Source organism: Pagrus pagrus (genome assembly GCF_965226575.1).
Source record: "Pagrus pagrus genome assembly, chromosome: 3".
Classification (NCBI taxonomy): domain Eukaryota; kingdom Metazoa; phylum Chordata; class Actinopteri; order Spariformes; family Sparidae; genus Pagrus; species Pagrus pagrus.
In genome coordinates, this window is record NC_140187.1 from 35,852,284 (window position 1) to 35,867,108 (window position 14,825).

The following is a 14,825-nucleotide window of genomic DNA, read 5'->3' on the forward strand; positions in this document are numbered from 1 at the left end:
CAATTAACGATCCTCTCTTGGGGAGAGGTATATGTGTATGTGTGTGAGTGTATCTCCGGGACATCCCGGACAAGCCCCCAGAATGGTCGTGGCAACTGAAAACCAGTTGCTTGTCTAGTGCAGATGAGAGTGGGTCAAAGACCAAGTTCGACACAATATTTCTTTTCTAGAGGTTATTTATTGCTTGCAAACAAGAATCACACATCAGCAGCGCATAGATGAAGACTGAAGAGAGGCAGTCTCTCCTCATCTTTTATAGTAGAAAACCAATACACAAAATTGCAACAGTCACAATCTCCACATCCACCACAGGTTGAACATAAACTTACCATACATGTACAATACATAGTTTATGTGTCATACAGCAACCATTGTCAGAACACATACAGAAGAGGTTACACGAACACCCTTCAGGATGAACTCCTTAACCGAGTTCCTATTTAGGTTAGTTTTCACAGAATTATACCATATATGTTTGGCAACTATTATTTTCGCTAGACAGTTTGTTTTGTTTTGTTTTTGCAGAATATTTTTCAAATTTCTCCCCCTAACTACCAAACTGAGGCACCAAAGCATGGCTGTGTGAAAAAGACTTGTGTTTATATTCTTAATGTCTAAATTGTTTACTTATACAGCAAGTCTATTGCACAAGTGATAAATACAATGGTATTTTATTCTGACTGTCTTGCTTATCTTCCCACATGCTATAAAGTAATAAAAATACTTGGCATTCCCTGGTCTTTTATGTAGTGTATCACATATACTTTGTGAAAGACCAGGAGAATCCCAGGTATTGCCACTCTTATAGAACTGGCTCATTTAAATTTAAATTGGAAAATGAATGACTACATTAAAAAAATGTTGAGAACTGAATCAAATTGCATCATATTGCATCGCAATGCATTCCATCAAATTATCCTGTATTAAAAAAATGTTTAGTCCCTGAAACGTACAAAAGCCCATCTTGATATATATTTGATTGTCTTATAAGAGAGAGATGCACACCCCTAGGTTTTAGTATTAACAAAGAGCTCAAGAAAGATTTCCAAAAAATAAAGTGTAAGATGTAGCAATACACAATTCATAGTATGCAATGTACCTCAGTTTTATTTACCATACAAACTGTACGGTAAATATTTAGAATATTGAACTGAAGAAAGATTTTTACAGATCCTAAATGATTCTACATGTACCTGGTTAGCCCCAACTTATAAATAATGAACAAGACATTTCAAATATTGTTATTTGTTGTAATGGCATGTATCTTGTTTGAATATTCAATTTCTAACCATGTTAAGAAATATCTGTCATATCTTTTCGCAGAGGGAACTGGTTCGTAGGCACATCCAGAAAGAGTTTTGGAGAGTACAAGATGTATTAGAGGGGCTGCACAAGAATAACTCATCCAGAGGTACTGACACAGGCAAAAACAGAGGTAACACACTGCTGGAAAATAATCACGTTTAGTGGAAATACCATGTATATGTCTATCATATATGTTCTAATAAATCTATTCCTGCCACCTTCACCTCCCTCTGTTTCTCTTGCGCAGTGGCCAGCGGTGCATCAGGCTCCTTTAGCACCAATAGTCCAGCCAGTCCCATGAGCTCAGTAAGCCTCACCAGCCCACTCAGTCCCTTCTCCCCAGTGCCGGGCTCCCAGGCCTCCCCAACCAAACAGCTGGGTCAGGAGGTAAGCACCGGACACACCCAGCTGGGGACCAATCCCAATTCAAAACCTGGCACAGTTCCAGGCTCAGACTCTAAAAACAACCGAGAAGGGCATAAAAGATCAAGGCTGCATCCGAAATTCCATGTTAAGATGTTATTCAGTATGCTAAAACAGTATGTGAGATTTTTTAGTATGTCCGAAACCTAAGTATGAACCCAATAGTACGTGAGGTGCATACTATTATACAGTATGCAAGCACTGGACACTACGCCGGCATAAATATCCCACAATGCAATGCAGCGGTGACGACAACAACAACACAACAGACAATGGCAGACGGCGACCAACGCAGCTCTGGTGTAACGTCTAACGTTATAACGCTTCAATTTAAGTGTAAGTATAAGGTTTCACTTATGATGACACTTTGTGGTTGTAATGTTAACTTAAATGTTAATGTTAACTGAGTTAACTAAGTAGCTAACGTTAATTAAACGGCTACCGTTAAAAAGTGAGTAACGTTAACGTTATGTGTTAACGTTAAATGAAATGAGAGGGGATAGGGGAAGTTGCTAACTTACCCAAATGATTTAACGTTAGTAGGTTACTGCTCTCTTCCTTTGCTTATTGCCAAATTTATTTGATTGATTCCCCAGGGACAGATGAGCTGACAAAAAAGGTAATCCACTGGCGAGCAGCCAACGACAGCCTGTTTACAGGCAAAAGACATGCTGCTATGAAAGGTTTTGAGTAAGTTGACCCTTATATGCATAAAGTAGGACATAAATTGCAGTGTAAATGGTCATAAAAGGTCTTACATTTGACTTGGTGGACCCTACAGGCACCCTGCTCTTTAATGTGTATTCTTAATTAAACACCATAAAACGTTTGCATCTGAAAAACTCTGCTGTATTAATTGTGAACATAATTGTGTTTGCTTTAGATTCTAAATGCCAATTAAGTAATAGCCTTATATAAGACAACTCAGATCTGTCATTTTCAAGTGATTTAAAGTTGATATATGAGATTTTAGGTTGCTGATTTTTTTTTTAATTTCACATCAGAATGCTCTGAAATGATTTGAGGTACATTATGAGGTTGTCTACTATCAATCTGAGGTGAAGTTGTTCGTTCAATAGCATACTGAATTCAGGGGGAATATAAGTCAGACCTGTCATTTTCGAGTGATTTAAAGCTGATATATGACATTTTAGAGGGCTGATTTTTTTTTATTTCATGATTTGAGGTACATTATAAAGTTATCTACTGCTTAAACTACTAAATATCAGTGAATATAAAACCAACAGGAACAGATTATTAAAAAATTAATTGGATTAAAACAATAAGATACACTGAGATGGATCAAATTGGCTAAAACATTAATTAATGGTCATGATATTTATGTTATTGCAATTAAGTTGAAAAGGCCATAAAAATATGTTGTGAGCTGCTTACCTTAAAAAAAAAAAAAAATCATGGCCCCTGAGGGATGCTATGAAAATTGAAATGGCCCTCGATAGGAAAAAGGTTCCCCACCCCTGCTTTAGAAAATTTGTAAAAGAAACTGGCCTACAAGGAGTGCTGAGCCCTGCCTGGGTAAAGAAGAAGTGGGAAAACTTAAAGCAAAAATATGAAGTAAGTTGGTCAAACAGTTGTCACAACAGTAAGTTCTAGAAAAGCTTATTTTAATGGTTGATATTTTTGCTATTATGTTTTGTAGGACTTGAAATGTCCCCAGTCAGGGGTTAGTACTGAGAGTGGTGAGGCTACAGCAGCATCATGAAAGTGGTATGATGCCATGGATGAGGCAATAGGCGGCAGGCCATCCATTACACCTCCTGTCCTTATTGCCTCAGCCAGCCCAGATGCTGCTGTATCCTCACCACCCTCCAACACCAAGCAGGCAGGAGAAAGACACTCCAGTGAGGAAAAGAAGTAGGACAGATGTCCTCCAGTACTAGAGGGAGGTTGAGGAGAGACAGGAAGAGCGAGAAAGAGAGGCACAAGAGAGAGAAGTGAGACAGCTGAGAGAGATTGAAGAAAGAGAAGAAAGACGAGAGATGGAGAGAATTGAGAGAGAGGAAAGAAGAGAGAGGGAGAAAATCGAAAGAAAGGAAAGAAGAGAGAGGGAGACAAAAGAGAGAAAGGAGCGTTTCCTCAAGCTAATGGAACTTTTGATTAGAAAATAGATAATAAAATAGTTGAATCAGTTCAAAACAGTAAAAGAAAATATTTAAGGTAGCTAGGCGTTTAGGGCCTTAAAGAAAATGGAGCGCCAACAGTTCTTCACCATTCCAAACGCCCGTTCGATGATGCACCGTGCCCTTGAGTGCTTCCGGTTGAACTGAGCAGGGTTCTGCACAGGCTCACGGTATGGTGTTACCAGACGCATAGGGGCAGCCAGACAGGGGTATCCTCCATCTCCTAAAATGCACTTCCCCTCTGGTGGGTAGAGCTGCCTCACGTATACTGGGCTGTTTTTCAGGACACGGGCGTCATGCACTGAGCCGGGGAAACCAACGAAGATGTCCAGGAATCTGCCTCGATGGTCACAGATGGCCTGCAGCTGTATGGATGGCTTGATTCTTACGTGGCAGCCATCAACTGCCCCAACCACGACACTGAATGGGGGACATCCAGCCAGGTGACTGAATCCAGCCCCCACTTCTTCCAGCTGGTCACCTCTCGGGAAGTGGATTGTTCGCCCCAGGATCCCGATGACTGCCCTCTTTGTCCTGTGCACGATGTCATGTATTGTGGACCTCGGGATGTCAAAGGCAGTGGAGACAACCCTATATGACGCAGCATGAGCCAACCAGTAGACAAATACTAGCACTTCAATGTCCTTAGCCCAGCCATGGGCTACATCAAAGTGAAGGGCAGCAGTTAAGGCAGCAATCGACAGACGAGACAGACGCAGGTTGGGGCGCAGGTCAACTTTTTCATCAAAATACTGCTGTATGATAGGCACTGTTGTGTTCAGCTGGCAGTACGTCATGGTGCTCATATTCTAAAACATGAACAGATTAAAGGATTAAAAGAAATTGTGTATGTTTGTCATTTTACATAAAAGCCAAATAAAATATGTTTCTTAATATATCATTTTGTTAACAATTTTTTCACTTAAACACAAGCTGGCTCAAAAAGTACAAGTAGGAAATTTCAGGATTAATTACATTAGCCTGCATCAGTTACTCAACCATTCATTTTCGGTTCGCATTTATTATTGTGTGGCTTCTTATTGGATGCATATCAAGGATGTATTATTAGATGTATTAAAAGAGTATTATTGCAGATCGCCGGTAGAGGTGAGGTTGGCGGGGGTTACCACGGTTACGCGTCTCCAATCCAACCGGCAAGAGGCTCTCAGGAAGTGCATCACTTCCGCGCTAAGCAGTGCGTCGGAAAAGATGCATACTACTGTTATTCACTCAAAAGTATGTTGAACGATAGTACACATATTGAGTATGTAGCGTATAGTATGGAATTTCGGACGCAACCCAAGTCTTAAACCCCAACCCAACTCATGTATAGTGCTTTCATTTGAAAACTGACCCCAAGCCTAGGTATCGACACAAAGTCTGACTGAGTCTGCATACAGATGGTAATTATTACTATGGTTGAACATGAACATGCTTTTCCTCAGTTCCCCCTAGATTTCCAATACCTAATCTACCCAAGGAAATCCTTGAAATATGAGGCTCCTTTTCTCAGCAGACAGACCACAGGCAGTAAACTTGGCATATAATATTCCTCATACTTTGCAGCACATTCGAGCTGAATGTTTATTTCAAGTGCTGTACTTTTCAACATTACTTTTCATCATTATTAATACCACAACATAATACACTAAAGTGGTCAGGTTGGGAACCAATAGGTTATGCATCTTTCTTCTTGTTGGATTTAGTGTCGCTTGAAATGACCAATGATTTAACTGTAGCTGAAAGAGTTATTAGTTGATCAGTCCACTCAGCCATCTTTCATATCATTATTTTTGATATATTCATTGAATGTTGAACAAACGTATCTGAATAGTTTTTATTGTGAAAAAATGTTCAGTCATGTAACTTCTACTTCTTCCCCTTTACTGACAGTGACATAGCTAACTTCATTTCAGATGCCTTTTTGTACACAGCCCCGTTTGACACGCCCACCTCCACGTGCTGGGCAGGTTTGGATGTATTAAGGGGTGCAGCGTCAGGAGGGTGCATGCAATGCATCCTGGTACATGTAGGCAGGCTGTGCATTGTGCAAGCCGGAAAACTCTAATGACCCAACTCTCTCTGTCAAGACACCACACACTTTGGATTGGATTGACTCAATTAACTAAATTTACCATCAACACTGATTGGAATGTACACATAAAACATGGTGAATTTCTCCTTTTAGAACAATATTTAATATGAACTTGGCAACTTAGCTGAAAGCAACGACAAAGAACTTTTATTTTATGTTGATTCCAGCCCCTGTGTGTTTGAGCACCCTCTCTTCTTTTCATAAAGATCTATATCTGGCTTGAACCAATGAATGTTTTTAATACTGTAACCACGGCTGTTTACAGAATGCATAGTAATGAGATAATGTCATTTGTGGCTATTAAATAGCCACAAATGCCACAAATCATGGTCAAAAGTTTACATACAAATAATGTATATCATGACAGTCTTCAGTTCCAATGATTTCTACAACTCTCATTTTTCTTTGATGGAATGAGTGGAACTCATACTACTTTGTCAAAAATGTAAATACAGTAACTCTAATATTTCTGTCAAAAATAGTCTCGGCATTCTCCACAGAGCAAAGCGAAGATATGCCTCTGAAACCAGCCGTGTTGCAGCTGGTGAAAACAGGGGCATTGTCTAGAACAGCTGCAATGTGCTACAGTGACCGTAGCGCAGCCGAGGCGGGTGCAGTGGAATCTTAAGATCCTTAGATATAACATCATGAGTTTTGTTTTGTCAGCATTCAAAACACATTTTAAATCATAGAGAGTATGTTGCACAGTATTAAACAGCAATGACAAGCTTTACACTTTTATTTCTTGGCAATGCAAAGCTGTAAATATGTTAAATAGCCACATTAGCCTAAATTAGCCATTTCCTTTTTTGTCTTCTGTAGATGACAAAATTACTTACATAGTGATAGCTGAAATGTAGTAGCTGACAGAGCCTTTTTATGGTTTGTTTGGATTTAAGAATTCATAAAAGCTGTCAGGCCACTAGGGGATCTTCACCTCTAACTCCTTTACCTAGAATCAAAACCCCACTCCACGGAATCATTCCCATGAATCCTTTCTCTGCATTTTGGCTGGCTTCTTATTTTTCTCCTGATGTGCAGCACTCTCTTTTCCTTCTATCCATTCTCTTCTTCCCTTACTCCCTCCCTCCTGCCCTTACGGTTATCTAGGAAAGTGTTCCCCCAAGGCCTCCCCTCCCCAAGTCCTATTACCCTTTGGAGCTCTCGTCTACCTTCTCTCTTTCAACTGCCACCCTGCCCTTTGACAGCACCGCCTGGCTACGCAGCTTGGGCATCGATGAAGGTTACTTTGATTTTGAAGATTCTCACTTCAGAAAGGTATTTGGGTATTTCTGCCCTTGTCTTGTCCTGTCTTGCTTCATCCAGTCCTAACTGTTGTCCAATGTCATGTTTTAAAAACATTTTTAAATTGTAATCTTGTAAGCCACTGTCCATGCAAGTCTACTTGTTCTTCCTCTTTCCAAACCTCCATTTGTTCACTGAACCCACTGCCTGTGCCTGTGTCTCCATATCACTTGTTCCACACATGATTGCTCTTCCTTTGCTGCCTCTGCCACTAATATTTGTTATACCCAAAAAAACCCAGTAACACCCATATAAATCTGCTTTTTCTCTTCAGTGAAAATGGATATAATTGGCATTCATTCCTGTGTCAAATGATTTTCTAGTAGTGTTTATCAACTCCAGCTCTGATCAGCAACAATGGAAACTTGACACATGGGTGGACACACAAATTTTCAGTGGCCGTCATGGGCATGGAAGTTCAGGATTGGCGCATACATACTTTTCCATCAGTCTCCATTCAAGAAGTACCCAGTTGAAAGAGAGACTGTAAAATACATTATAAAACTAACCATTACATTTTTTTTTTTTTAAAAGTGACCTCCATGTCAGTACCAAATCATTTCCTGCTGCCTAATCGATACTGCACATATGCATCTCATAGCAGACATGAGAAGGAAGTGAGATATCTCAGTCCTTAGGATTTTCTATCATCAGCTCCAGACATAACAATGTGTCTAATTCAGAATGTTACTGATTGAGATGATTTTAAAAACCAACATTTAACATTTTCTGGATGCAGTCTGTTAAGGTATAGGTTCTTCTGCTTTCAAATGTTCCCTGTTTCCCAGCCTGTTCGTCACGTTGAGTGTTAAACACCTGAAAAAGAAAACAGAAAGGCAAACTTACTGGTAGTCTCTTACTTGGTATTAGTGCTAGTACCTGGTTATATTTGGTGTCTGTATTTGGTATTCTATCAAACTCAATGTGCCTATTTGTGCTGTGTCTTGTTGTAGTCATGTTAGTATATGGTAACACCAGCAAGTAACACCGTGACAGACTTTCACCCTTAGTCTCGAACTGGACAATGAATGAACACAGATAATTCAAGGGAACATATATGTACCATTCACCCATATAAACCAAGTTGAATCTCTTTTGTGGAACAGTTTATACTCCAGGAGAAATAAGAGTAAATTCTCTCTGTTCCCTCAAAGGTCAACATCCTCATGTTGGTTTTGCAACTGGTCTACAGATCAAAAGTTAACCAAAGTTAAACCCTTTACAAAAGCTCACTGAACAAAGCCACTCATCACTGCAATTCCATTGAAATGAGTTGGTTCTTTTCTGAAATGTCACTGTCATACATACTGGTGTGATCATGTGTCTTTAATACTGTAATACAGATACTTTGTTTGCAAGTAACATATTGCTTTTGCTTTTACAGAAATACCAGGTGTTTTGACATGATGCCGCCATGTCCATACACAGCAATGCTTGCTATTTTATCAGTGGCTTTGGAGGTGTTATATATTTTCACTACCTTCAGGTGTAATTGTAATGACATGACACATTATATCAGCTCTCTGTCTTTCAGCCCAAGTTTGGAGAAGAAAGAAATATCAGTGATGTCCAGGACGAGGTTCAGGACAGACAATCTACCATGAATAAAGGTACCACAGCTAGTTCTAAGTGCTGAATTGTAGGCAACTGTACATGTTTCAGTTTCTTGAAGACATTTCACCCCTCATCCAAGAGGCTTCTTCAGTTCTAACTAACTGGAGGGGAGTTGCAGGCTTTTAAACTTTGTGTGGGAGTGTCCTTACAGAGTTGTTAAGGTCACATGTGAGCTCTTAGTTTCAGAGTCATTAGGGCCACTTGTGGGTCATTCGAACTGAAGAAGCCTCTTCAGTTGCCTACAATACAGCACTTAGAATTGCCATGACCTGGATTACTGAGAACCTTCATCAACGTACTTACATTATCCAGCAGTTTACTTTTGGGTTGGTACACAGTAACTCGTGGATCATGCAATTACACAGATGATGTTGCTTCTATTAAAATGTGTAAATTACAGATGACAGAAAACCCTCTTTTGAGATTTGAATGTCATTAAATCTAGTGAGACCGGCAGGTTATGCATCCATTGTCAAAGTGTTAGCTTTGAGAATTCAGCCCCCTCTTCTTTTTACCATGGTTTTGAATTTACCTCTTGTGTCCCTTGCCAGTTGGCATTGTTCCTCCTAGAACGAAGTCCCCCACCGACGAATCACACTGCAGCTCTGTTGGAGTTTCCTGGTATAATGCCAGAGTACCTAGGGTATGTCAACCTAAACTATATGTAAATATATATATATATCCTGTTACATATATCCAAATGTAACAGATGTGTGGCCTCAATTTTTCATATAAAACATTGTGTGGGAATCAAATCATCCTCTGTTGGACCTTTGACCAGTGTAATCCTGTGCACACTGGTCAAAGGGTTCCTGTACCCTTTTGATAGAGCAGGTACCATGTCTCTTTCCCAGTCCTCTCATTTGTGGACTGAGAACCTCAATGAGTGCCTCCTGGTGTTTCTATTATTAGGTAATTGCCATTACATTAACTATTGATTGCCTGATCTCAGATTCTTAAGTATTCTTAAGTATTTTCCACATTTGACACATATAGTACAAGATCGAAACAGCCATACATATTTTGATTACCGTCAAATTAATACCTTAATAAAAGACATAACATGAAAACAGATCTTGAAGTTCTGAGCAGACTGCAATGTTAATACTCAGATGTATGGAATATTATTAATTTGAAAGAACATCTGGAAGAAGTCAAAGATCGACATAGAGGTCCTGTCAAAATGTGAGTAGCTGTTAAAATGATTTCTCTCCAGTCTTGCCTGGATTAATAAAAGTATGAGGGTACCCAAATGGATCAAGTTAAGTTATAGGCATGCCATAGTAAAGTGCTTACATTTTCATGTTTTAACATGTTATGTCCAGATAACTTAGACTGATTTAATTACATTTTATCTTGTGATTTACAACAACAACAACAACAACAATAATAATAATAATAATGATAATATGTATGGTTATGATTGTTTTTTTTGTATTGGTAATTTGTACAATGGGAGCATAGAGTTCCAAGTATTAAAATCCTGGAGAACACATGTTGGTTTTCTCAAATACATAGTTGCCAAGTGAGGCGAAATAGCCTCTGTCCTTGAGATAGGATTTCAACCTCATTGTATCACAGTATAACTCAGATTTCTATCTATTTAGTAGTATTTTGTCTTCAGTTGTGTCAAAGACATCAATAAGTTCCAATCAGACTTGGACTGAAGTCTTGCCTCTTTGTCCATGCCACACCTATTTCACAGGAACGTCCAAAGAGTGCTGTGTTTACTGCAGAGGTGAAGTCAAAGATGAGTGTGGAGGAGCAGAATGAGCGAATCCGCCGTAACCTGAGCAGCTCTGTGAGGGACAAGAGGCGGAGTCTAACCCTGTCAGGTGGCCAGTCTCCAGCCCACTACAAAGTGGTATGATCAACCATGTGATGACCTTTGTCCAACAATAATCCCATTTCCTGTCACTTTTCAGCTGTAAAATATGACAAGTCCAAATAAAACAGATAATTGTCAGTACAGTAAAACCAGTAGAGTCAGTAGACTAAAACATAACCCTGTGTTTGTACTAGCTACCAGTATCTTTCAGATGACAGCTGTAGAACTGGGAAGCTTGGATCAACTCTGGGCACATGTAGCACTTGTCGTGGTAGAAATAGGCGAGACACCAAATATCTGGATCACGCGACGCAGCAGCGGACAATAGCAGGAGGGAAACAGAAACAGGTCGATTGCTTCAGGTATTTTATTTTATTTTTGTGGTGACAAAAGGAAAGGAAAAGAAAGCATTTTTTTTTCAAGTAACAATTACTTTTATGAAAAAGTAACTAAATAACGGATTACTTGAATTGCAGAACATACGCTTTACGTTACTCATTACAACAAAAAAGTTATCTGACCACTTTAAAGGATTACTTAATGCAATGCCATGTCAGATCCGAAATATATTAATAACTACTTACCTACTTTACCCCTACTGCCAATTAATAATGTAGATACCACACTTAATGCTAATATTTGTGTTGTTGTATTTTTATTGTGGAATTTCACACTATATTATTCTAAGTGCGTATTGTGGGATTACACACTATGTTGTTGAATTATTTCTTATTCTTATCAGTGAGAATGCATACAAAGCATACACACTATTGTTCTTCTGTTCTTTATCAGAGTGAATGTGTACGTTTTCACACTCTAGTTAGTTTACACTCTAGTCACTCGAATCATTATTATTTTTCTGCGCTTGTATTTAATTTTTTCATACCTATTGTACTTTTTTAAATATTACGCTTTTTTCAACAAAATTTTGCTCGAGAGAATGAATGGGAGGCACATGATCACAAGGTAGGCAGTTGGAATCCCACCTACGGCTACTACTACAACCTTTAGTATGACTATTGTTATTACCACTACTACTACTACAGCCTTTATACTACTAGTGCTTGTACTACTATTGCAGTAGTAGCCGTAGCAGTAGTAGTAGCAACTACTACAGCTAATACTACTGGTGCTACTACAACTTCTACTGCTGCTACTGCTTAACTATTGCTACTACTGTTACTGTTATTAAAGCCTCTACAGCCTCAATACTACCAATACTACAATTTTTACAAAAAACTGCATAAGCCTGATTGATTGTATGATTGGTTACACCTGTAGTTTCTTCTGTTGTCCTGTGGAAGAATGGGTAAAACACATGGTTCATCATGATATGGTCAGGTGTTCGATTCCCCATCTCTCCATTTTAACAAAAAATTCCAACAAAGTTAACGACTTCACACATGCATACATACGGGAGCCCTGAGGGGCAAGTGAGATTTTTTTTTTTTTTATTCAAAAATTTTTTTTTCAATGTAAGATGACTGTCAAGTTTCTTTTTGGCAAGGAATATGTCATACTTGGTGCAAATCTGCCACTAGTGTCACGGGTGGAATACTGTGTATTATCAGCCTTCTCATCAATGGGTGTCTTCACTGAACATTGAATCATGGCCACAACCAAGAGGAAGACGAAGGAAGTGCATATTTCTTGCACAGAAAACGAGTTGTATGTGTCTGAGATGAACGTTGGAAAACACTTGTTTTTAATTATTCCATTAATGTTGTCCTTTAACAGTGCGAGGACAGTGAAAGTCCATGCATCCATCAGCATTAAGCCAGGTGCCACCGCAGTATATCTATGTTTACAGCCAGTGTGCGAAATACCCGTCAATATTCGGGGGGGTCCCCATCTCCCGATTGTTGCGCAATACCGATCTAAATCTTCTCACTATGCAGAAGGCCTATAACATTAAAATATTTCATGGATGCAAGCCAAGACAATCAGTCTATAGCCTACATGACAAGACACACACACACACACTTAACAATTTTTGATAATCCGATATGCAATAGTATTCGTAAGGCAACACTGACATAGGAGGTTGCATTGGCTAAAGTTGTTTGGATGCACGTTGTTTTATAACAAGCAGAGGCAAAGTTGTGCATTACAGTGCAGACACGACAATAATTGGCACCAATCTGGTGCACTTACAAGAGCAATCAACTGAATAAATGCCAGGTATAGCCTATCGGAGACTGGCACGCAATCAGTGCACTTGCAAATGAGAGCCTGCAGTATGACCGATCGTGTGACATTATTTAACCATCCATCTACAGCAAATACGATCAGACAGATACATCATTGAACACATACACAAAGCACATTCGCCTAACCGTGCAAACAGGCCATCTCTCAAATTGAAAAAAGCACGGCGGGTGCTCTCTCTAAGACCACAACCAACCACAAGGCCTATATCACTTGTGGTCTTTCCATTCGCCCACCTGCTTCGTTGTCCAACCAGCCGGCAAGTCACTTGTGCTAGCAGCAGTAGCAGCTAACGTTACCTCAGCACCTGCTGTGTCTTCGGAGCACTCGGCCTCAACTCCACGTTGTTCTTCTGGGGAGTCACTGGGTGGGAGAGGATCCTCTGTTCTGGTAGCGAGTGGGCCCACTGTGCTAGCTGCACCAGCATCATCTTTCGGTGCCTCTTCATCTCTGAGTGCCACCTTTTTGGATGTGAGCCCAAAGTGTGTGAGTGATACACTCTGGTTTGGCTTTCGCTTGCTAGCTATTTTTAGTATGACTTCTCAACTTTAGGTCTTTCTTCCGTTTGGCTCACATGGCTAATTTGCATACGCAAATTGCACAGGACTGGCTGGCTCCGCTTGGCAAAAAATAGAGCATATTTATGAATAAATGTTTTGGATTCTGAATACTGGACATGGTGAGCTAAAAAACATTTTAGTGACCATTAGTGACAATAAAATATTTTATTTTTTTGACAAAATTTGAGACCCCCTTCAAATGTTGCTTTTGAGGCTTTCAGGGGGTCTCATGGGTTAATTGGGGGGGTCGCCCCCCTGGACCCCCCCCTGGACCCCCCCCTGTGTTTCGCACACTGTTTACAGCGATCAGACTGACTGCTTCACGTTCCAAATTATGCACAACAATCAGTGGTATCCCTTAGCCTGGGATATCATTTGAAAATCGACATTTGATGTGTGAACACCATTTATTTATTGAAGTCTAGTTACGGTGAACTCATGATTAGGACTCACAGGCTTTGATAAATCAAACAGTCCACATGCACAGGTGGTGAGGATGTTCCACATGCGCTGACTGGAGAAGATGCAGAGACTGCACTGTCTCCGGTGCCCTCTGTGCACAGAGTACTTGGTGAAATATGCACAGCATTCATTCTTTAATGCTATTTGATTTAATCTTGGATTTCTCCCATCAATTATGGTAATTGGATCAGTTAGTTACCAAGCAGTGCAGCCCTCTGCACTGCGTTCCAGGTTAGGGAATGTTACGATGACACAATTCTGACTGAGGAAATATTGATTTAAGATTTGAATGGGCTGATATTTTTACAACTGAAAGGTGTTTGTGGAATAATTATTACACTTCACTACAAGCGCAGATACGGAAGTGCAAGTACGGAAGTAACACTGCTGGTTTGAATATTAAAGGTCCCATATTATGAAAAACACGTTTTCTTTGGTCTCTACATATATAAACTGGTCCTCCCTGAGTAACCAGTTGAACTCCCAGCATGAGGAAAGCAAACGAGTCCTGCATGGTCTCTGCAGCCCACCCACTGGTAAAATGGGGCTCCTACAGGCTGTTCAGATTCAGCTCCTGTCGTTATGTAACGACTGTCGTTATGTAACTAACTAGTTAGCTCCGCTTCGGTCCGCTATGCAATGGCGTTTGAAGCAAGTTTAATGTTAATAATATTACGAGGGAGCTTGGTAACTAAGTAACATATTCAGACACACTAAACATTCTGAAACGTCCTGCTGCAGCCGCAGAGTCTGTATTTCTTCTGGGTCAAACTGGTATGGTTGAACGACAGCATCTCGGCGAGCCATAGCGATACATCTACCGTTAACATTAGCACATGCTACCGCTAGCGTAAGCGGCATCCTCTCCCTGAGAGGGGCGTGTA

At 40.0% G+C, this 14,825-nt stretch overlaps 1 protein-coding gene across 11 annotated transcripts in view; it reads left to right on the plus strand.

Moving 5' to 3' along the window:
• plekha6 (pleckstrin homology domain containing, family A member 6) overlaps positions 1-14,825 on the plus strand; it is a 312,790-nt gene that overhangs the window by 262,442 nt on the left and 35,523 nt on the right. For 9 of the 11 annotated variants that reach the window (XM_084348673.1, XM_084348676.1, XM_084348674.1 and 6 more), the window contains 6 exons: positions 1,324-1,435; positions 1,553-1,692; positions 7,075-7,242; positions 8,789-8,879; positions 9,435-9,526; positions 10,589-10,747. In XM_084348673.1, coding sequence (XP_084204799.1) covers positions 1,324-1,435; positions 1,553-1,692; positions 7,075-7,242; positions 8,789-8,879; positions 9,435-9,526; positions 10,589-10,747 — 762 coding nt within the window. The remainder of the gene's footprint in view (positions 1-1,323; positions 1,436-1,552; positions 1,693-7,074; positions 7,243-8,788; positions 8,880-9,434; positions 9,527-10,588; positions 10,748-14,825) is intronic. The other 2 variants (XM_084348667.1, XM_084348672.1) reach the window with 2 other exon arrangements.